The following is a 24,666-nucleotide window of genomic DNA, read 5'->3' as shown; positions in this document are numbered from 1 at the left end:
TAGAACTACCCTACGACCCAGCAATTGCACTACTAGGCATTTATCCAGGGGATACAGGTGTGCTGTTGTGAAGGGACACATGAACCCTATATTTATAGCAGCACTATCAACAGTAGGCAAAGTATGGAAAGAGCCCAAATGTCCATCGATGGATGAATGGATAAAGAAGATGTGGTATATATATATACCATGGAGTATTACTCGGCAATCAAAAAGAATGAAATCTTGCCATTTGCAACTACATGGATGGAACTGGAGGGTATTATGCTAAGTGAAATTAGTCAGAGAAAGACAAAAATCATATGACTTCACTCATGAGGACTTTGAGAGACAAAACAGATGAACATGAGGGAAGGGAAACAAAAATAATATAAAAACAGGGAGGGGGACAAAACAGAAGAGACTCATAAATATGGAGAACAAACTGAGGGTTACTAGAGGGGTTGTGGGAGGGGGGATGGGCTAAATGGGTAAGGGGCACTAAGGAATCTACTCCTGAAATCATTGTTGCACTATATGCTAACTAATTTGGATGTAACTTTTAAAAAATAATAAAATTTAGGGGCGCCTGGGTGGCACAGTCGGTTAAGCGTCCGACTTCAGCCAGGTCACGATCTCGCAGTCCATGAGTTCGAGCCCCGCGTCGGGCTCTGGGCTGATGGCTCAGAGCCTGGAGCCTGTTTCCGACTCTGTGTCTCCCTGTCTCTCTGCCCCTCCCCCGTTCATGCTCTGTCTCTCTCTGTCCCAAAAATAAATAAACGTTGAAAAAAAAATTAAAAAAAATAAATAAATAAAAAATAAAATTTAAAAAAAAACAGGGAAAAAATAAAAAGAAAAAAAAGAATTCATCTGGAAGGATATAGACAAAATCATTGACAGTGGTTGCTTCTGAGGAGGAGATTAAATTAGGATATGAGAGAGGGATAAAAGAAGAGTCACTTTTTTCTTTTCTTTTTTTAACAGAAGGAAGAAAATTAGAAGGCAGAAATAAGAAGGGCCAAAGTTTTACTTACTTTAAACCTGGCTAGCTTCTTGCACCTCTTAAGTTCCCTTCAGCAGCCCCTGGGAAACCGGGTGAAGGAGAGGGGATACTCCATGGTGGGCCACCTTCACGAGCATCCTGCTCTGAAGGGTTGTATCTTTGGCAAGCTGCCTTTCTCTCTCTGTCTCTCTCTGTCTCTCAATCTCTCTCTCTCTCTCTCTCTCTCTCTTTATTTTATTTATTTATTTATTTATTTATTTATTTATCTATTTATTTATTATAACATTTATTATGTTAAATGTTAAACATTTAACCCTCAGAGAGACAGAGCGTGAGCTAGGGAAGGGCAGAGAGGGCGAGGAAGACACAGAATCTGAAGCAAGTTCCAGGCTCCGCGCTGTCTGTGCAGAGCCCGACGTGGGGATTGAACTCATGAATGGTGAGATCATGACCTGAGCCAAGGTCGGATGCTTAACTGACTGAGACACCCAGGCGCCCTAAGCTGCCTTTCTCTTCCTAGGTATTTCCAACTCCTTCACCCACTTCTTTTGGCTTCAATTCTGGTCAGCTCCCAAATCTGTTTTCTCATGCGGACCTGTGGCCTGCCGTTTCCAAGTGTCTGCTGACTGTTTCCACTAATTTAAGCATCGCCCTTCTTTGACAGTTTTAGTGGATTATGTTCAATAGCTGTAGAGAATAAAACATAGGAAAATAAAAGGTGAAGATGGAAATTATATTTTTCTTGATTGAATGTGCTTGAAAATAACCCCCAAAGGAAAGAAAGATGCTTTTTGGCTCTAAAATAATGAAGTTTGAATGGCATGTATATTCCATTTACAGAAAAGACTGTGAGTATCTCTTGGAATTTAGGAATTTAAATCTTACTTTGTTCTCTGGAATGTGTGTTTCATTAAAACAAGTGCTTTAGGAGAATCACCAGTTTTTTTCTCATTAGTAAACACTTTCCAGCAGGATGAGTGATTGGGAAACTGGGCCTTAAGAATCCTGTCTATTGTTCCTAGAATGAAAAAGAAACTGGGAGGAAAATCACAGTAGAATAGTTATTTGTAGGCAGAACTTTTAAAAATGGCCTGACCTTCGGGGCACCTAAATGGCTCAGTTGGTTAAGCATCGGACTTTGGCTCAGGTCATGATCTCATGGTTCATGGGTTTGAGCCCTGCTTCGGGCTCTGTGCTGACAGTTCAGAGCCTGGAGCTGCTTCAGATTCTGTGTCTCCCTCTCTCTGCCCCTTCCTCGCTCTCTTTCTCTCTCTCAAAAATAAATAAACATTTAAAAACCTTAAAAAAAAAAATAGCATGACCATCAGATCTATTCACTACCCTAAGTACTGAGGACAAGAAACTACTAGTTCCTGTCCCTGAGGTGCTTATCGTTGACCATTCAGTCTGTTTGTATAGTCAGTCATGTTATTATTTGTCACCTTTATTTTATCCTCTCATACATGGCATCTTCTCTGTGCTCAGATATGAATTATGTGGTACTTCTGCTTTTTTTCCTTCTCTTTCAGGCAAAAATAGACCTCTTATTAGTTGGAGATGTCACTGTTCAGTACCTGGCTGATATTGCACAGAAATCCTTTTCACATATTGCAAAAGTCTCCATAACCATCAGAGATGTGGAGGGGGCAGCAGCACTTCTGGAGAATTGCCCATTTGACATGGTTTTCTTGAAGATGACTTCTTTACCAACTGCTGACGAGCTGGAAGCTGCCAAATTAATGAGGTGAACTTCAAAAACGTTTATATTTTTAAAATTTTTTTTAAGTGTTTTTTTTTTTTTTTTTTTGAGAGGGAGAGAGAGAGAGAGAGTGTGTGCACAAGTGGGGAACGGGAAGACAGAAGGAGAGAGAAAATCCCAAGCCGGTTCTGCACCATCAGGTTCTGCACCATCAGCACAGAGCCGGATATGGGGCTTGAACTCATGAACTGTGAGATCATGACCTGAGCCAAGATAGGAGTCAGATGCTTAACCAACTGTGCCACCCAAGTGCCCTTAGAAACCCATTTCTATAAAAAAAAAAAAAAAAAACCTTTAAAGATGGTACTGTTTATGCTTTAATTTTTAAGATGAGAGATACTTTCATGGGAAGAATAGGTATACATAGTATTGTTTTTATTGCCAGTTTGGCATACTATTATAAGAATTATCATTTTAATTTAAAAAGTAATTGATGTGGGGGAGCGTAGGTGGCTCAGTCAGTTAAGTGTCCACCTTCGACTCCCGTCTTTTGAGCCCCATGTCAGGCTCTGTGCTGACAGCTCAGAGCCTGGAGCCTGCTTCCGATTCTGTGTCTCCTCTCCCTACTCCTCCCTGACTTGCACTCTGTCCCTCTTTCTCTCAAAAATAAATAAACATTAAAAAAAGATAAAACAACAGCAAAAAAAGTGATGTGGGTGAATGTGAGAATTAATTGGTCATAGAAATTTATTTGGTACATAGTATTTACCTTAATCCCATAGGTACTCCTTTTGAATAACTATGTCATTTAAAATGACACATCCGGGGTGCCTGGGTGGCTCAGTCGGTTGAGCATCCAACTTCGGCTCAGGTCATGATCTCACAGTTTGTGGGTTTGAGCCCCGCATCAGGCTCTGTGCTGACCGCTTGCTCAGAGCCTGGAGCCTGCTTCAGATTCTGTGTCTCCTTCTCTCTCTGCCCCTCCCCCACTCACGCTTTGTCTCACTCTGGTTCTCAAAAATAAATAAATGTAAAAAAATTAAAAAAAAAGGACACATCTTTTCGGAGTTCATTAATTTTTATGGCAGATACTAAGGTGAGCACTCTTAGCTCTGTGTTATGTTAGCGATGGACTCAAAGTGTCTCCTTCAAGAGATGTCCTAATGTGGAAAAGCCTCAAAACTCTTTGGATCCGTAGAGTCCAGATCAATATCACCTCCAATATTTTTGTTTCATCTTGTAGCTCCATAGATGTTCTGGTTCTGTTTGACCCACTCTACTTTAGAGATCTGGAGTCTGGTGGTGGGAGAGTTAGGTGCTTCCTTGCCTGACTACATAGGATTTTGAGCCATTCTGGATGTTTTTAAACAAGGTTAGGTCAAAATTTCGTTTCCCTTCTACGAGAAGATTTGATAGAGAAAGTGTAATTGTAGATAATATTGGAATATACAAGGACTTGTAATAATTGCTGGACAGGCCTTTCAAGACTAAAGGAGAATGTTCAGAGTCAATATTATCCCTGAATAAAAAGGAGCAAGTGTATTCTGTTAGGGGACAAGAAAAGTTGGAATGGGAAGAGGCCAAAGTAATGAGTTCCTTGTTAAAGAGAGAGGTGGAGAGACGGATACAGCTCTTGGGGTTTCTTAGATTATCTACTGCATTTGTTTTGGCTTTCTCCTGGGAGTACAAACTCTAGACAAACCAGGCAGGCTACCTCAAAGTGGATTTCATTTCCAAGACATGTTGTGAACTGTCCGTCTTCTGAAGATAAACCTATTTTATTATATACCTTTAAAAAATGACTCCTATGAATAGAATTCCCCTGGCTGGGACCTCATCATAATATTGCATTTATTACAGTATTTCAGCATTTTTACAACAGTGTTATGGGGAGGTGGAACAGGTTTCTTCATCCCTACTTTACAAACAACTAAGGGTGAAGTGGTTTACCTAAGACCATATGGCTTGTTTTTACAAAACTCTGAGGAGAAGTCTTTTCTCTTCATGTTCCTTATAAAAGTCTATAATTACTTGGCTTGTGTGTTGAAGCCCCTTCTTTTACACCTGAGATTCAATATATGCCAAACTTTGTATAAACTAAAAATACATGTCATTTTACAAGAGCACTGGACCAATCAGTGTGGCTGATCTCTCTCCCCATTCCAAGAGTGGGAACCTAGCCAGGTCCCTCTGTGGTAAAGGCTTCATATTTGCTCAGTATTGAAGCTACATTTTGAGCAGGATGAGAATAAAGTTCTATTTAAGAACAAGTTTTATGTCCGGTTGTAATTATTAAAAGGTAGAAGATTGGAGGAGAGAACGTATTCACCGTGTGGATTCTCCCTATTGCTGGTTTCTTTGCTCTAAGTAACACAGCTAAAGATTTCTCAGCAGGGAAAAAAGAAGGCATTAAATATATAGACATGCCAAAATAGTATATTTACCATATGGTTCTACTATTTTGCTATAGAAACATTTGTTTGAAAAGAAAAAAAGGATCATTTGAAAACACCTGGATTTGTTTTTCTTGTCTCTTGTTCCGCTATTCCCAATATCTAGTATAGATTTTGACTAATAGCAAGTATTCAGTACCTTGCTGTGGGTATGAGTGAGTGATTGTGTGAATGAATAGAGGAAATGCCATTCAGGGCAGACAGTTCTAGCTTTTGTGTTCCTCCCTAAAAATGGGCAGTTTTCTTTGTGAAATCTTTGCCTTTCATGATACTGACCTCAGAGGCTAGGAATGTCTCTGGAATTCCCTTTCTTGCCCTAAGATCTGTTATGAGTTTATTACTTATGAATTATTTAAACCCTTGTGGAGCATGTTTATATTTTTGAACCTGTGGTTTTTCTTAGAGTAATGAGTCCTATAAACATACTATCCCATTTGTAAGGCATTTAAGCCTTTATCTTTCCTAAAACACTGTATATTTTGAGTTTGGGCTGACATTTAATGACTAAACCAAAATAAAATGTCTTGTTTAGCTTTTCTTCTGCTGTATTTTAGATTTTCCCCCCTTAGATCCTTGTTGTTGTAATACCTCAAAATCTGGATGGGTTTGGCAAGATATACGACTATTCATCTTACTTTTTTCTCTCCGGGTACTTTATGTGTTTTACCAGTTAATGAGGAGCTTAATATAGAGTAGAAGTGTCCACCTTTATTTGCAGTATTAGAGCCCGTGATCACAAATCTATTTATCTATAAGGCATATGGATTTCTATTAAAAATAAGAGTGAAGCATGTAGCCTATTAGCTATAGTGTTAGGCTTATTTTAGAATAAAATGTAAGCAGCCTGTTTAATAAGATTCTTAAATTTATTCTTACAGAAGAATGATATTTTCAGCTTGAAGCTAATCAGGGATCAATTTTAATCATTCATAAAAAATATTGGTACTTCACAGACTGACATTCTCAAGAATTATGGCACATCTCAATTACAGGTTAACATTCTTAATAGTACTCCCCAGTTGGGTTTCATTTTATAAATACATTTTTATTGAGCTGGTTTAACTCAAATACTACCTGTTGATAAAACGTATTTAAAAAACACTTTTTAATGTTTATTCATTTTTGAGAGAGAGAGAGAGAGAGTGCGAGCAGGGGAGAGGCAGAGAGAGAGGGAGACACAGAATCTGAAGCAGGCTCCAGGCTCTGAGCTGTCAGCACAGAGCCCATCACGGGGCTGGAACCCACAAACTGTGGGATCGTGACCTGAGCTGAAGTCAGACGCTTAACCAATTGAGCCACCCACGTACCCCAGCATTGATAAAATATTTTAAGATAGTTTTAGGGTTCATATGCTTAGCTTCAGAATTCTAAAATTGAACCACACTCAAAGAGCAGATACTTGATAATTCAGACACATCCTGATACTTTATCTTCCAAAGGCAGGTATGGAAAATTAAAATATCTTTTAAACTCATCAACAATGTATGGATCCTGTCTGAAATTGTGATTTTCCATTCCATGAAATGTCTCTGCAGTTTTTAGAATTCTGTGGTTCTCGTGAGCTCCAAGCAGCCCAGCAGTAGCAAAGGAATGAGGTTCCATCTGCTCAGTCTACAAATCAAATTTGGCTCTGACTTTATCTTTCCCATGTAGTTTCAATTGTCTGATCAGTTGACTTATTAATTCACTAAGAAATCTTAGTGAGCCACAGGGGTCTAACAAGTTGTGCTTTTGTGTCCGTAATTCCAAAACATCTTTGACTTGACAGTGCAACTCAGTAAGTCTCATTAGTCAGTTGGCATGACCTACCCTGCTGAATGCTTGATAATAAACAAAATAACAACAAAACATGAAAGTAGTTTTACTAAAAACATTATTGTATAATTGATGGTTGAGTATAAGTAGGAATTGCAGAAAATTCTAGGTCTTAATATGCTTAACATCAGGTCATGTGGTGACCCTGACTTAGGATGGTCACAGCAGGAACTCTTCTGAAGAATAACATAATGGGAAGAGAGCACACCAGACTTTACTATTGACCAGAATAAATTCTCAGAACTCAACTACATGTTATCACAGGTACCCTACTAGTAGTGAGTGAACTTAAGTGTTTTCACATGTATAGTAAAGCTCTCAGTTTTCTCACTGAAAATGTTTTAATTAATGGTCATTAGCAAAGAACGTTATTTGTTGCAAGTCCCAAATAGACCAGCCAAGTTAATTTGGCTGCATTTGGCCCACAGCATAATGGATAACTGTACTCAAGGAGACCACTACCCAAAAATGACACTGGCTTTTGTCCCTTGGAGTCCTTTTGACTCTAAAGTAAATGAGTTTAGAAATTTTCCCTGGCTTCATAGGGACTTATAAGACACCATTGGTTCTCTTATTGATGATAGATTTCAGAGGCCAGGACTTTCCTGAGGCTCTTTAGTCAGTTGAGTGTACAGCTCAGCTCAAGACATTTTATATGATCCCCCCCCCCCCCCCCCCCCCAGCTACCAGGGACCAGACCCGGGTATAGTGGCAAGACTAGGGAACTGTACTGCTGCATTTTGAGCTTATAACTGCCTTCAGTTTCAGAGAATACCTGAGACAGGCATAGGAAGGGACACTAGAATATCAACATCCAATCTTGTATGTAGAGTATGGTCTCAGGAACCATCATGACATTTAAACAGTATATTGTATGAAATACAATGAGGAGAAATGAATTGTCCCCTAATGAATTGCAAATGTTTAAAACCCAAGAGACTTCAACTGAGAAGGTACTTATAAGGTCTCAGTATCTGCAATTTGATTTTGGCATATGAAAGAAGTGCTGTTAATTGGGGTGGATGAAAGAGATGTTTGCCTTGTTTTTGTGTTGCTTTGTTTTAAGGAACATTGATTCATTAGGAAGAGGACTTTTTTTTTCTTTTTCCTTTTTTTTTTTTGGTGATCCTGGAACCTAGAAACTCTTTTAGCTTATCGATCTGTAGAGAATGTGAATGAGCAGCTGAGCTCCACACCAGTGTGTTGGATTCTGGGAATTCTATTGATTAGTGGAGCTCCTGTACAGCATCACAATTAGCATTTCGCTAGCAGGGGAAGTATTTGAGTTGGTAATTGATTCTGTGCTAATGACAAAAATCCAGGAATTCCAACTCTGATGTAAAGCTTGAAGTTTGAAAGTCATCATGAGGGCATTATATATATTCATATATCCAAATCTAACTTATTTTAATGCCAGTAAAATCAATTTGTAAAATGAAAAAATAGACATAGAATATTTCTTTTAAAAAATTTAATGTTTATTTTTATTTTTAAGAGAAAGACAGAGTGTGAGTTGGGGAGGGGCAGAGAGAGAGAGGGAGCCACAGAATCCAAAGCAGGCTCCAGGCTCTGAGCTGTCAGCACAGACCCCGATGCCTGGCTTGAACCCATGAACTATGAGATTGACATAGAATATTTCTAAAAGCTAATAATCTGTTTTATTTAAAATTCTCTAATTCTAAAGTGTGCTTATAATTTACTTTTTGTGAAGCAACAAGTAATTTTTATTCCAAAAGTTGAGCTAAACTACCTTGTAAGTTTCTTTCTGTGGTCCTGTTTGTTCAGTCCATCTTTCCCCTCCACTTCTGTTTCCTCATCCAGTAATCATACCTCCATTATGCCCCACTTAAAAATATACATGAAATACTTACACTGTGGCGAGCAACATTCTTGTCATCCACCATGCCAGCATGCCCTCCTATACCAGTATGCTCATGTGCCTTTCCTATTTCCATGTCCAGTCTGCCAGTCTAATCCTATGTTCCCTCCCGTGTATGCCTATTTGGTGGTATTATTTCTGCCTGAGCTTCTCATTTCTTCTTAGAAATGTGTATTCTCTCCTTTTTTCTCTTTTAGCCCAAACTCCTCAGAATTCACAGAGCAGAATCAAGCCTGAAGAGACCTCAGTTGTGTGAATGTCACATGTTAGCACTAATCCTTCTTGTCACATGTTAGCACTAATAATTAGTAAATATTCAGAATTATTTATTTATAACAATTTTTTTAAGTTTTAAATTTATTTTGAGACATAGTGAGGAGGGGAGGGGCAGAGAGAGAGGGAGAGAGAATATCCCAGGCAGGCTTTGCACTATCAGCACAGAGCCTGATACAAGGCTCAAACTCATTAACCATGAGCTGAAACCAAGAGTTGGATGCTTGACTGACTGAGCCACCCAGGTGCGCCAGAAATATTTATTTTTTTATAGAAAGTTCTCAGGTATGTCTTTTTTCTGCCATCAGTTCTTGCCTGCATAAATGCAATATGGTCTCTCAAATTCACCCCGTGCCACCACATAGGACGCACTCTGCCTGTCTGTCCCATCATAGAGTGGCCTTTTTAAAATGCAAATACAATCATGCCAGTAACTTAATATTTGGTATTTTAATATTTTGGGACATTTGAATACCAAATGTCTAATTTGGCCCAAAGGCCTATGTACCCCTCTGGTTTCATCATATGTGTCCCTCCCTCAGACGCTCTGTACCATATTGGGCGTTTTCACTTTCTCAAACTTACCTATTCTCTATACCCCAGGCCTCTTCCCAGGGCCTGTTCTGTTTGTCCCGAATGTACTTTACTGCTTCTCTGAGTCTGCTCTCTCCCCAGTTCTACCTTTTGTGTGGCTAACTCCTAGTCAGCCACAGAGGCATTCCTGCCTGGAAGCCTGAGGCTGCAAAGTAGGTTAGTTCTCAAGTAGGTACTCCCACCAGCCCCTAAGGCTTTCCTTCACAGCACTGGGCACATACTTGACTCCTTCATTAATTATCTACAGTGATTTCTTCAATGTCTGACCCCTTCAAGAAACTATTAACTCTATCAGAGCAGAGACCTTGTTTTCCTGTTTATGATAACCCCCAGAGCCTAGCACAGAGTCTGGCATATAGAGGGCTCTCAATATATATATGACTCAGATATATGAATCTCACACAGGGGCACCTGGGTGGCTCAGTCAGTTGCGCGACTGACTTCGGTTCAGGTCATGATCTCAGGGTTTGTGAGTTCGAGCCCCGTGTCGGGCTCTGTGCTGACAGCTCAGAGCCTGGAGCCTGCTTCTGATTCTGTGTCTCCCTCTCTCTCTGCCCCTCCCCCACTCATGCTCTGTCTCTCTCTGTCTCAGAAATAAACATTAAAAAAAATTTTTAAAAATCTCATATACAGTTGACTTTTGAACAACATGGGGTTTAGGGGCATGAATGCCTTTTACAGTTGAAAATCCATGTATAGCTTCTTTTTGTGGGGGGTATTTTTTTTATTGTGGTAAAATCACATAACACAAATTTTACTATCTTGTCCATTTTTAAAAATGTTTCCTTATTTTGAGAGCATGAGCAGGGGAGGGACAGAGAGAGAGGAAGAGAGAGAATCCTAATAAGGCTCTTCAGTGCGAGTGTGGAACCCCATGCAGGGCTTGAACCCACCTAATCGTGACCAGCACCAAAATCAAGAGTCAGATGCTTAACCCATTGAGCCACCTAGGTGCCTCCCATCTTGTCCATTTTTAAGTGTTCAGTTCAGTAGTGTTAAGTGTATTCACATTGTTGTGAAATATGTCTCTAGAACTTTTTCATTTTGTAAATCATAAATTCTATTCCTATTAAACAAGTATTCCTTTACCCCTCCCCACATCTTTCAGTAACCACCATTTTACTTTCTATTTCTATGAATTTGACTACTTTAGATACCTCAGATAAATGAAATTATATAGTATTTTTGTGTGTGTGACTGGCTTATTTTACTTAACATAATGTCTTAAAGGTTCACCCACATGATAGCATTTAACAGATTGTTCCTTTTTAAGGCTGAGTAATATATTCCATTGTATGTATGTAACACTGTAATGGTTAATTTTTATTTTTATTTTCTTAAGGTTTATTTATTTTTGAGGAAGAAGAAACAGAGTGCTAGTGGGGGACGGGCAGAAAGGGAGGGAGACATAGAATCTGAACCAGGATTCTGAGCTCTCAGCACAGAGCCTGATGCAGGGCCTGAACCCACAAACCACGAGATCATGACCTGAGTCAAAGTTGGACACTTAACCGACTGAACCACCCAGTTGCCCCTGTGATGGCTAATTTTTATGTGTCAACTTGATTGGGTCATGGGATGCCTAGATATTTGGCAAAACATTCCTCTGGATGTGTCTGTAAGGATGTTTCTGAAATATTTTCACACCATGTTCACAGCACTATTCATAGTAGTCGAGAGGTAGAAGCAACCCAAATGTCCATAGACAGATGAATGAATAAATAAAATGTGGCTATATTAATCAGGATTCTTCAGAGAAACAGAGCCGGTAGGATGCTGATCAGTCTATCATCTATCCATTTATCTAGAGATAGGGAAGAAGTTGGTTTCTTTTAAGGAAGTGGCTCATGCGATTATGGAAGCCAAGATGTCCCAAGATCTGTAATTGGCAAGCCAGAGACCCAGGAGAGCCAACGTGTAGTTCCAGTCCAAATCTAAAGGTCTGAGGATCAGGAAAGCTGATGGTATAAATTTCATTTGAAAAGTTGGCAGGTTCAAGACCTAAGAAGAGCCGATATTTCAGTCTGAATCTGAAGGCTGGAAAAGGCCAATGTCTCAGCTCAGAAGTCAGGCTGGAGGAGTTCTCAGACTTTTTATTCTACTTAGGTCTTCAATTAATTAGATGAAACCCACCCACTTTAAGAATGGCAGTCTGCTTTATTCAGTCTTTCTCAATTCAAGTGTGGTTCTCATCCGTGTGTAACTTTCGACTCTCCCCCAAAATTTAACTACTAATAGCCTGCTGTTGATCAGAAGCCTTACTGATAATTTGGCAATTAACACATATTTTGTATGTTATATGTATTATATACTATATTCTTGCAATAAACTAAGCCAGAGAAAAGAAAAGGTTACTAAGAAAATCATAAGGAAAAAAAATACATTTACTACCGTATTATACTTTATCCAAAAAAATCCACATACATGTGGCCTGGCATAGTTCAAACCCATGCTGTTCAAGGATCAACTGTAATGTAATTTGGAGCATGGCATAATGTGCCTTTATTTTCAAATGCGTATATAAGATAATATAACAATATTATATAGTGGGGGTTCTTCCAGGTCCTGACTTAAGGGAATAAATAATAACCACACATAACTACATATTAATATAATAAGTGATACTTTAAGTATTATAGAATAGTTATTTTTTCTTAGGCAGTTTAGCTTAGCAGTTTAGTTCTCTGTATTTATTTTTAATTTTTTTAATGTTTATTTACTTTTAAGAGAGAGAGAGACAGAACGTGAGCAGGGGAGGGGCAGAGAGAGGGGGAGACGCAGAATCTGCTTCAGAGCCTGACGCAGGGCTTGAACTCATAAACTGCAGGACCATGACCTGAGCTGAAGTCAGATGTTTAACTGACTGAGCCACCCAGGCGCCACTAGCTGTTCTCTTTAGTCTGGCTCATAGTAATAGTCTCCTTGGAAAATAATTTCCTTTTATTCAAAGCCAAAATTCAGTACCCATTAAATTACCAGAAATTCCAACTTCCTGAACTCCTAAGTATAGTTTATTGTAACACCACATTTCTTTTATTTATTGTTTTTTTTTTCAAGCATATAAAAGTATAATGAACTTGCCTGTACCCATAATGCAGCTTTAACAGTTATCAACACATCGCCAATCTGGTTTCATCTCTGGCCCTTCCAGTTCTCCCACCCCTGCTGAACTGGTGAATTATTTGAAAGCAAATCTAAGATATCATTTTCTTTCATCCATAAATACTTTAATAAATACCTCTAAAAGATAAGGACTCTTTTTAAAAAATAACTGCAATAACAATACACACCTGAAAATTAATAACAATTCTTTAATTTTGTCAAATATCCAGTGTTCAAGTTTCTGTGTTTATGATTTTTTATTTTTTTTTTAAAGTTTTTATTTAAGTAGGCTCTACCCCCAATATGGGGCTTGAACTCATGACCTTGAGATCAAGAGTTGCATGCCCCTCTGACTGAACCAGCCAGCCACCCATCTTATGATTTTTTTAAACTGTTAGTTTATATAAATCAAGATTCAATTATCCCTTTCCTTTTTTTTTTTTTTTTTTTTTGTCTTACTCTTTATTTATATGTATTTTTTAAAGGGGCCATTTGTCTCACCCAGTTTTTCACATTCTGGGTTTTGCTGATTTCATCCTCACAGCATATTTTTTTAAGTTTATTTAGTTATTTTGAGAGAGAGACAGAGAATGTGTGAGCTGGGGAACAGCAGAGAGAGAGGGAGAGAGAGAAAATCCCAAGCAAGCCCCTCACTGTCTGTGCAGAGCTCCGACGTGGGATTCAATCCATGAGATGATGACCAGAGCTGAAATCAAGAGTTGGACACTCAACTGACTGAGCCACCCAGGTGCCCCATTCCCACAGCATTCTTTAAAATATTTCTCTTTTTCTTAAATTTCTTGTAAACTGGTGGTTAGCTCAAGAACATGGATAAAAATTAGGCTTTTTTTTTTAAACAAGAATAAAAGTGGTTCATCTTTTTTCCATTGCTAATTTGAGATGCTACTTTTACTAAATTCCATATTAATGCCATCATTTGAAGTTCTAAAGAAATAAAATCATTCTGGTTTAGTTCTTAAGGTAAAATATTGAATCCCAATTTTTCAAATGATGATTTTGCTTCATTTTAACACTTTTTTCCTCTCAGATTTGGCAAGAAGAAAAATATACATTTGCTGTTTGTTTTTATAACCCCTGAAAACTTTAAAGGTATGTGCCTGTTGTATATATTATGTTTTTTCTATAAATAGAAGTCATAAGGTCAATATTTAATGCAGAAGTTCTTAGGTTGTGTTTCAGGGCATGGAGCTGATGTTACTTTAATTGAACCACTGACAATCGAAAAAATGAGTATTGTGGTAAAATACTGGAAAACATATTTCTCAAATACCGGTGAGTGAAAACCAAATTTCTAAAGGTTTGAAAAATTCTAATTAAATGCTCCAAAAACTATATATATACATTTTTAAGTTGGTATTCCACTTATGCTTTTTATTTGCTGAAGGTTAGCTGTGTGCTGTGTACTATAAAGAACATGTAATCCTTATTAATCATAGTCTGAAGGAAAAAGTGTAAATAAAATAAAAGGAAACATATGTTCCCTACCTGTGAAGAAAAAATTTACGTGTTCCAAAGTTTAAAGTGTGTTGCACAAGGGCAAACAGTGTTGCAGCAGGCACAGGGTTTTTCTTTTTAGTGCCCTAGCTGTTACCATCATTTCTTGCTCTTTAAAATGGAATTAATCGGGGCGCCTGGGTGGCGCAGTCGGTTAAGCGTCCGACTTCAGCCAGGTCACGATCTCGCGGTCTGTGAGTTCGAGCCCCGCGTCGGGCTCTGGGCTGATGGCTCAGAGCCTGGAGCCTGTTTCCGATTCTGTGTCTCCCTCTCTCTGCCCCTCCCCCGTTCATGCTCTGTCTCTCTCTGTCCCCAAAATAAATAAACGTTGAAAAAAAAAAAAAAAAAAAAAAAAAAAATAAAATGGAATTAATCATGCTGTGTCATTGTATGAGTGTCTAAAAGCCAGGGCCACTAACCTTGAATCTTATCATACTTTCTGCTTGCAAAACCCTTGCTTATAAATTAGTTTACTTCTGTAAGTTGCTAGGGTGGTTGTCCTTTCCGTTTTAGATTTTTAGACCTAGGTAATTACTGTCAGTGCTTCAATTAGACCTCACATTTCAAAACTCTTCACCTACATTGTCTAATGTGTATCACCAGCATCTAAACACTTAAGCTAAATTAGCTTTAATTTGGCTCATGAAAGGACAGACTCCAACTTCTGAAATTAAATTCTACTGAAATCATTGTGGTCAATGACTATTTGTGGTTTTTCTAGGTCTGGGATATTAGCTAGGAATCTTTTAAAATTAAGATGTTTTTTTCTTAAAATGGGCCTGAAAAACACTTTCAGGATTATCCTGTATAAACTCATACTCCAGATGACGTAGGACTCAGTACACTCCTCTTTTTTTCATGTCCTTTTTTAATATTGAGGGCAGATTGGTGAGTCTGTTCTATAACATTCCAATGGCTTTCAGCCCCTGAGTTTCAGAGTTCTCCCTGGAAATGGCTAACTGGTGACCCAAATCCTCTTTGCAAACTCTTATTTGGTTCTCAGTGGAAATAGAGCAGCTGTTCGTCACCAGCTGTCTAGCACCTTCCTATTGGTCATAACCACGTCTGCTTCTGGTCATCTCATGTTTGCTCTGAAAATGAGCAGCTGCAAAAAAAAAAAAAAAAAAAAAAAAAAAAAAAAAAAAGGAAAGAAAGAAAGAAAAAACCATCAGATGTCATATTTTGACAATACAGCTGCCTACTGCAGACTCATACTTATTTTCTGTTAAGTATGACAGTTACCTATAAAAATAAATAAACCTCAGTTGAATGTGTTTTAAGCACACCTACCACTAAGTTACTAGAATTTGGTTCTAGAATTTGGTTGATGTCTGGAGTGAATAGAATGTAGTATTTTCATTTTGCTTTCTAACCTGGGTGGTTTCCTGCTTTATAGACTGAAATCTATAAAATGCATTCTATTTAAAAAATACTGCTTTGTAAACTCTGTTGAGTAAAAAGTGGCAACTGCTTTTTGTTCAGGGCTTGTATGTGTGATTAACATCGTCCCCACCAGTGATGTTAGAATTAACATAGTCCCCCTTTAAAACTTTCAGTTAAGAATGAATATTCTGTGAAGCCTGAAGAACCTGGATTGCCCATGCAGAACTCCTGCAGTGAACACTTGGGATATTTTTCTACTGACCTATTTGCTTGGTTAGTTTTGTTTTCACTTTTTCATAATATAAATTTTTACTGGGTAATTTCTGGAGAACTCTGTGTGTCAACACAGAGCCTGATGCAGGGCTCAAACTCACAAGCTGTGAGATCATGACCTGAGCCAAAGTCAGACGCTTAACTGACCGAGCCACCCAGGCACCCCTAGGAAGTACTTCTTAACAATCCTATTTGATCACGGGACCAGGGTGAATTGCAAGGTAGTAAGTTCCCCAACACTGGATGTGGTAGAGTCTGAGTTACCATTAATCAGAGTTAAATAATAGCAGCGATATTCAAACTTTTTAGAAACAGTAGAATCTTCTTCAGAAAAAAATTTTACATATAACCCCAGTATTTAAACAGACAAGAACAGCCTCAGATGTTATCCACCTACCACTAAGCTTCTCCCTGATGTCTTTTTTGAACTTATGAATCTGTCCCCTCAGTTAGTGAGAAAACAACCCTTAAAAAAGGTCTCTCTATCTCTATCCCCATCCACCCAACCCCCCACCACCATAGATATTAGAGCTGGTATTCAAAACCTGCATTGGATAGGCAGTTGAACTGGGGGTCAGACCTTTCTTTATCTGCTTATAAAAATTCAATTTTTGTGAATTTCTTTCATTCACTTTAAGCTGATTTCCAAAGGGATTTTAATTTTAAATAGAGCATAGAGCTACAATAAACATAGCTGCTGAGGACATGAATGATGATGGTGAGAATTTTGAGTCAGTCACTTCCGGAATTTGTAGAATGTGACCATCAACTGTTTGTGGAAATGTGACCATCTACTATTTTGAACAAGGAAAAGACTTGGCAACCAATTGTGTGGTTAAACCAAAGATGTGCTCACTTAAGTGGTGCAAAAATATCAACAAGTTTCTTGATATTTTAACATTTTAACATTTTAACCAGAAAGAAATTTATTGTATTAAACTTTATCTGGGATATGAGATTGGGAAGGGTTTTGGAAGGCTTTGTAATTTTCTTGTATTATTTGCAATTTCTTTTTGAACCCTCCTTGTCTTGAATCTTTGTTTTGCTTCAGAATTCTACCACTACAAATAAAAGTAAATTTTCAAATTAAGTTCTGTCTCTTGGGATAAAGGAGATAATATTAGTTTATTTGTTTCTTAGGGAATTATTAAAAAAATTAATCAAAATGCATGGAGAAGTTTTAGAAAAATGGTAGAGCCAGGAAATATCCATAAATGGAGGATATCTGACCTTTGCTGATCAGGTTGGAATAGTGTAATGTAACCCTCTAATCCTTTGTGGTTTTTTCCTATTATACACCTTTCGATACAGTCATATAATTTGGAGAGTCATAATCAATGAAGTCAGAATATTTTAATACTGTTGGTATCTGTTACTCTTTATCTGTATATTTTAGAGTTTAATCAATCATGGATTTGTGATGATCTTGATCATAAATTCTTTAGAGTCTTTGAAATAAGTATTCTTCACCAACTATGTAAGGTAAAGTGCTTTGGTATTTACCGCACCTTTACATGAAGCAAGGAACTTAGAAGCACCTTTGATTAGTGTATTGGTGCTGATTGTTTAATATTGTCTGACAATTTTCCTCTGAAATCTGTGACATGATTTTCTCTTGTTTCTAGCTCTGAATCATTAAGAAGTGAGACTGGGCTTGAATTAAAGGCTCCATTGCCAGAGTTTGAGAAAAGCAAAAAGGTTTCTCTTCTTCATTCAAGCAAAGAAAAGCTGAGAAGGTGAATTATGATACAACCCTTTTTTAACATTATTCCTTTCTGGGAAGAAATTACTTTCATGAATTTCATAACGTTTTGTATTACTATTAAAAATCTCTGTGAGGCTAGTTAATCTGGCAACCAAATATGTGCCACTAACTCATTCATTCATTCATTCATTCAAAAAATATCTGTGAGTATCTGATATGTGCCAAAGGGTGACTGGAGAACTTAGATAAAAAAAAAAAACCCTTGCCTTCGAAATCTTAGTCTAGTGCTCAGACAGACCTCTCAATAGGATGTTACATAGAAAATTATGTTCTAAGTGTCATGATAGAGAAGAGCACATAGTAACCACACTGGGAAAGTTACCTAAGACAGAATAAGGGGGCAGGAAGGCTTTCTTGAGAAAATGATCGCTAAATTGAGCTTTAAACAAAAAGTGACTATTAATTTGTTTTAAAAGGGGAGGATGTTTCATGTAGCAGAAAGAGCAGGTATAGAGACTGGCAGAATATGAAAATTCAGTGAATTTATGAAACTCCAAGTGTATCCATGTACTTGGCTATAATGGCACAAGTGGGAAGAGGCAAGAGATGAGAAGTAGTAGCCAAGGATTGTGCTCGTCATGTTAAGAAATTTGAATTTGAATCTGAAACTGTTGGGGAGGCACCAAAGGGTTTTAGCCAAAGAGTGATATGATAAGATTTGCACCTAGAGTGAACACTCTAGCAGGATGTTAGAGAGTGAGTTGAATCCGGAAGCCTGTGGAATCTGTAAAAAGAAGTGATGAAATCCTGAACTATGGTTTTAGAAATGGGATAAGGAGGAATAAACCATTTCCAGATATACTAAGTAGGTACATTCAGTATAAGCATGGATGCAGGAGGAGTCAAGTATAACTTTCAAATAGATGTTGCATTCACCAACTGACTGGGAAGTCCAGGAGAATGGCAGTCTGGCAGTGGGAGGTGACTTTTGCTCTTGTTGGGTGTGAACACTCCAGGGGAGTTTCCATGAAGCTGTCCAGTCAGAATTGACCCTTAGGTTCTAGAGAAAGATCTAGGCTACAAATATGGACTTAGAACTCTCAGGATACAGCATCTACTTGAAGCAGTGGTTGTAGGGATGGATATGATGAGTTTGCAAACCATGTAAAGAAGAGATAAGTGGAAAAGAGAACCTTGGGAAAAATCTATTTAGGGTACAGGCAGCAGAGAAGAAATAAGGGAGAAAGGAAGGAGTTACTAGGAAGATAAGCCAAGAGGGAATGGAATTGAGGCGACCAGAGAAGAGTTTCCCAAAGGAATGAGTGTTCAATGACATGACACAGAGAGCAAGTAAGAGAAGAACTAATAATTAACTGTATTTGTCAGAGCCTAAACATCATTGGTCTTGGCAAAAATAATTTCATTGGCATGATTAGGGAAGAAGCACCACTGTGGAAAGATAGAGAATGAAAGGCTGGAGCATAAGTGGAAGGAAAGAAAATGAGGGTGTGTGATAAGTAAAAGGGGATCTTGGGTAAAATGAAAAATGTTGATAAGATTGGGCCAGACATGAATATGTTTTTATATTCCAAAAGAAAATACCTGGAAGAGAGACAGAGGTCGTGAAGATACTCGTGTTCTGATGATCTATAGTGTAAAAAAATGACATATCTATGATATAAAAATGAAGCCAAAATTTATTGGCTTGATACATGGTTTTATGGATCAGCAATTTGAGCAGAGCTCAGTGGGCAATTCTGTCTACATGACATCAACTGGGGTCACTTGGTAGTATTCAGCTAGTGGATGGTCTAGTCAGGATGATCTAAGACCTTATGTCTGGAGCCTTTGGAGGGATGGCTAGAAGTTTAAGCTCAGCTGGGGCTATCAACTGAAGCTTTTCCTGCATGGTAGTCAGGCTTCTTACATGGCAGCCCAGGGATCCTAGAGAGTGTTCCAAGAGACAGGGAGAGGAAGCTGCCACTCTCTTGAGGTGGGGGACCAGAAACTGGCCCAGTGCTACTTCTCCTGTATGTCTATTGGTCATAGCAGTCACAAAACCTATCCCAATCTAAAGGAAGGGTACATAACCTCACCTCTCAGTGGGAGGAAGGTCAAATAATAGTGAAATCCCCTATATCTAGAGAGGGGGTTGGTGATGGACTTAGCATCCCTAAGTAGGTAGAAGCTTACGGAATCTATAACCAGGTGGAAGAACACCTCTTCTAAAAATGGAAAGAAGAAGCTAAACCTAAGTGTGGATAAAGAGGAATCTTTTCATGAGGAAAATTGGGTAATTTTTGCCAAATGGCCTGTGTTATCTGCTGAAGATAAATGGGAATGTGGTAGGGTTTGGTCTTGATGACATGGGCTAGTGGATGGCCTAGTTTAGTCCAAAAGACCATCACTCACGTTTGCCACTTTGGCTGAGTGAAGACTTAGGGGGGACCTGTTGGCTAGTGCTGTCCCATAGATTTCAGTGATCTGCACTGAGTGATAAAAACACAGTGCAGGAGTATTTTTAAAACTATATATTATACATTTTATATTCTAAGATTGTGTTTTCCATACTTTATTTGGTGTTAGAATTTGTGATATTTCTAAATGGCTGCAATGAAAGGATATTGGGAGATGCTACCTCTCTTTCATTGTTTTTCATGCCCAGATCTGATGTGAGAGTGGAGGGGCACAGAGAGAGAGAGAGAGAGAGAGAGAGAGAGAGAGAGAGAGAGAGAATGAATCCCAAGCAGGCTCTGCACTGTCAGCGCAGAGCCTGGTGCGGGGCTCATACTCACAAACCATAAGCTCATGACCCGAGCCAAAATCAAGAGTTAGATGCTTAAGCAACTGAGCCACCCAGGTGCATCTGGACACATTTTTAGTTAATACATAAGACTTGAAAGAAGTCTTTCACTTCAAAGTGCTCATAAGAGGTCACTTTGAGTTGTGTCTCAGTCAAAGGATGAAACTACTCAATCTGTTTGCTCCACTATCATTTAAGGATACAGGTCTCATATTTTCCTGCCCTCTCCTAACCTCAAGTTCCTAAATTTGATGTTAGAGCCAGAAAGATTTGAGAAGCAATGAACAAGGCTAGATCCATAATGTTTGCTAATATACTATATAGTCTCAGGAATATTAGAGCATTTAGGATAAAAAGTTACACTTAATTGATATCAAGATTAAATCAGTATCTGTAAGAGGTAAGTTGCATGTGTTTAAGTGTTTGGTTTGATGAATTTATTTAATTTTATTTTTATTATTTTTTATTTTGAAGAGAGAGATATCCCATGATCCTGGGATCATGACCTGAGCCAAAATCAAGAGTTGAACGCTTAACTGACTAAGCCACCAGGCACCCCTGGTTTGAATTTTAAAAAGATGGTTTGTTACCCACAGTTCCCAAGAGGAGGAGGTATATCACACCATTCAGGAATACATAGGGAAGGGCCAGCATTGGTCATGAGGCAGACAAATGCATACACCCATCTAAACCACAACATTGCCATTATCAGAATGTTCCCTTGTGTATTAAGCATGTCTTTTTTTTTTTTTTTTTTTTTTAATGTTCACTTGGTTTGAGAGAGAGAGAAAGAGAGCAGGAGAGGGGTGGAAAGAGAGAGAGAGAAAGAATCTGCAGCAGACATTTTGCTGTCAGCACAGAGCCTGATACAGGACTCAAACCCACAAACCGCAAGATCATCACATGAGCCAAAATGAAGAGTTGGATGCTTAACCAACTGAGCCACCCAGGCACCTCCAAGTATGTCTTTTTATTCTGATGTTTTGACATCAGGTACCTTATTGACCATGTAGAGACTGCTCATCCCAGCACTAGCCAGTTTCTAGAGATAGTAAATGATTTGCTGGTGAGCATGCCCTGCATATGTACAAACTGACCAATCCAGAGACCATCCACACCCATTCTCTCTATCAGGCTCTTATGCTCCAGGCCAATATTTCCCTGCTCTTATCACCTCATGGTGATGTGCTACCAACCTGGGACAGCCCCTACATCCCACAGCCTGCTGAAGTTATTCAAACTAGCCAATCCTAGGCCTGCTTACCCACCTAGCCTGTTTCTTCTCTCAGAAACCACAATAAACTCTCTTACCCTTGTTTTCTTTCCTCTGACTCCTCCTGCCTCCTAACTGACCCTGGTGCTTCCCCATGTGGCCTTGCATAGTGTGAAGTGGCCCCCTCCTCTTGGGAACTGTGAGTAACAAACTCTTTTTAATGGTGGTCATCTCCTGATCTGTTGGCCTCACCATACCTGAATAATAATAAAACCTGCATTTTAAATTACCTCATGTTCTTTCCTGGTCTATCCTTTCGCTTCCCCTAGCAACAGCTACTATTCTATCACTATAGATTTGTTTTGCTTGTTCTAGAACTATATATTAATGGAACCATCAATATGTACACTTATGTCTGGCTTCTTTCACCTAGAAAATGTTTTAAGATTCATTACAGTTGTGTGTTTTAGTGGTTTGTTCCTATTTATTGTTGAGGAATATTCTGTTGTGTAAACATACCACATTTTGGTTATTCATTCTCTGGGTTTTATCTATTAAGAATAAAGCTACTATTGGCGGTGGGGAATGGGGGGGGGTGCCTGTCTGGCTCAGTTAATAGACTGATAGACTAATAGAGCATGCAACTCTTGGCATAGAGCTTACTTAAAAAAAAAAAAAAGGAGAAGAAGAAGACTATGCACATTATTTTATATATGTTTTACGAACCTACATTTACATTTTTCTCAGAAATAGAGTGGCATATCACAGGATTGGTGTATGTTTCTTTTTAGGAGACTTCCAAGCAGAAATCCAAAATAGTAGCACCATTTTGCACTCCCACCCGCAATATATGAGAACACTAGTTGCTCCATATCCTCATCATTTGGTATTGTTAGTCTTTTCCATTTTAGTCATTCTTGTGGTTGTGGAGTATGATCTAATTGTGATTCTAAATTTGCATTTTCCTGATGATTAATGAGGTTGAGCAGCTTTTCACATGTGTTTGGCCATTTGTATATCTTCTTTTATGAACAGTCTGTTCAAATCTTTTGCCCATTAAAAAACTGTGCTTACTTGTGTTTTTATTATTGAGTTATAGGAGCTCTTTAATATTCTGGATTCAAATCCTTCGCCAAATTTATGTCTACAAATATTTTCTTCTAACCTGTGGCTCACTATTCTTTTTTGCGAACAGTTACATCTTTTGATCAGCAGAAGTTTTCAAAAATTTTGAAGTACAATTTATCAGTATTTAAAAATATGCTGTCTCTATCCTGTATCAGCAGCCATTGCCTACCACCAAGTTCAATTACATGCCCCTATGTTGTCTACAGGATGTTTTATTTATAGTTTTAGCTTTTATGATTATTTATCTTAATTTATATGTATGAGATGAAGTGATTGTTGAAATTTTTTTCAGATGGAGATTTTTAAGATTTTGTTGAAAAGACTTCCCATTCTTTAGTGAATTGTTTTGGTACTTTCATAAAAACCAACTACCATATCAGTGTATTTCTAGATTCCCTGTTTCACTGACCTACTTTTCTTTCTTCTTCACTCCAGTAATACACTGTAGTGATTATTTAGCTTTTCTAGTCTCAAAAATCAGATAAAGTCTTCCAACTTTGTTTCTCATTTTCAAGTTGCTTTGGATATTAAAGGTACTTTGAATTTTCATGTAAATTTTAAAATAAGCTTGTTGATTTCTTTCTTTTAAGGAAATCCTGTTAGGATTTTTTTTTTAAGTTTATTTATTTATTTTGAGAGAGAGAAAGAGTGCGTGCATGGTGAAGGGGCAGAGAGAGAGAGAGAGAGTGAGCGAGAATGAATGCCAACGCAGGGGCTCAGTCTCACAAGCTGTGAAATCATGACCTGAGCCAAAAGAGTCTGATGCTTAACAGACTGAGCCACCCAGGTGCTCCCGCTAGGATATTGATTTGGATTGTGCTGAATCAGTAGATCAGTTTGGGGGAAAATTGATGTTGAACAGTATTGATTCTGGCAGTTCATCTCTCCATTTTTAAAAAGATCTTTATTTCAACAGTGTTTTGTAGTTTATTATTTCTGAATGTTTTGGGAAGTTTTAAAACATTTTGTTGTAAGCAGTTTTTTTATTCATATTTCCAAAATTTTCATAAGTAATATCTAGAATTAAATTTATTTTGTATGTTGACCTAGTATCCCATGACCTAGCTTTATCTATTCATCACTTCTAGTCATTTTTTTAGATTTCTCACATACACAATTATGTCATCTGTGAATAAAGACATTTTTCTTTCCAATCTTTGGCTATTTCTATTTTTCACCTTAATGCCTTGACCAGTGTTTTGAATTAGAAGTGATGAAGGTAAATCCTTGTTTTGTTTACAGTCTTACAGGGAAAGTATTAGGTCTTTTACCATTACATACGATGTAGACTCTGTTTTTGTACATGCCTTTTATTAGCTTAAGAAAGTTTTCTTCTGTTCCTGGTTCAGGTTTTCATCATGAATGGATGTAAAATTTTGTCTGTATGTTTTTGGTATATATTAAACTGATTGTATGGTGTTCTCCTTTCTTCTGTTAATGTACTGGTTACATTGGTTATTTTAAAATGCTGTACTCTATCTTAGTGTATTTTTTTATTGCTAGATTTGATTTGCTAGTATTTTGTTAATTTTTGTTAATTATCTGTGTTCATGAAGGTTCTTGGTATCTAAATTTCTTATGTCTTTATTGGATTTTGGTATTGGAAATGCTGACCTCATAAAATGAAATAGAAAGTCTTTCTTCTGTTTTCTAAAAGAGTTGTGTAAGATTGATATGTTGCATAGAATTTAACAGTGAAGTAATCTAGGCTTGGACTTTTCTCTGTGGGAAAGTTTTAATTAAAAATTCAATTCCTTTAATGATTATAGGACTAGATTTTCTGTGTTTTTCCTCTCAGTTAGTTTATGTCTTTCAAGAAATTTGTTCATTTAACCCAAGGTGTTAAATT

General features: G+C 37.9%; 1 protein-coding gene across 2 annotated transcripts in view; it reads left to right on the top strand.

Moving 5' to 3' along the window:
* The window catches only part of LOC122481385 (spermatogenesis- and oogenesis-specific basic helix-loop-helix-containing protein 2-like), a 53,972-nt gene that overhangs the window by 11,167 nt on the left and 18,139 nt on the right, over positions 1 to 24,666 (top strand). For both annotated transcript variants that reach the window (XM_043576912.1, XM_043576906.1), the window contains exons 2-6: positions 2,512 to 2,726; positions 13,846 to 13,907; positions 13,986 to 14,090; positions 15,869 to 15,968; positions 17,594 to 17,704. In XM_043576912.1, coding sequence (XP_043432847.1) covers positions 2,512 to 2,726; positions 13,846 to 13,907; positions 13,986 to 14,090; positions 15,869 to 15,968; positions 17,594 to 17,704 — 593 coding nt within the window. The remainder of the gene's footprint in view (positions 1 to 2,511; positions 2,727 to 13,845; positions 13,908 to 13,985; positions 14,091 to 15,868; positions 15,969 to 17,593; positions 17,705 to 24,666) is intronic.

The sequence above is a fragment of the Prionailurus bengalensis genome, chromosome A1 (genome assembly GCF_016509475.1).
Source record: "Prionailurus bengalensis isolate Pbe53 chromosome A1, Fcat_Pben_1.1_paternal_pri, whole genome shotgun sequence".
In the NCBI taxonomy this organism is placed as follows: Eukaryota; Metazoa; Chordata; class Mammalia; order Carnivora; family Felidae; genus Prionailurus; species Prionailurus bengalensis.
Note: the sequence above shows the minus strand (reverse complement) of the source record. Positions and strands in the feature narration are given on the sequence as shown.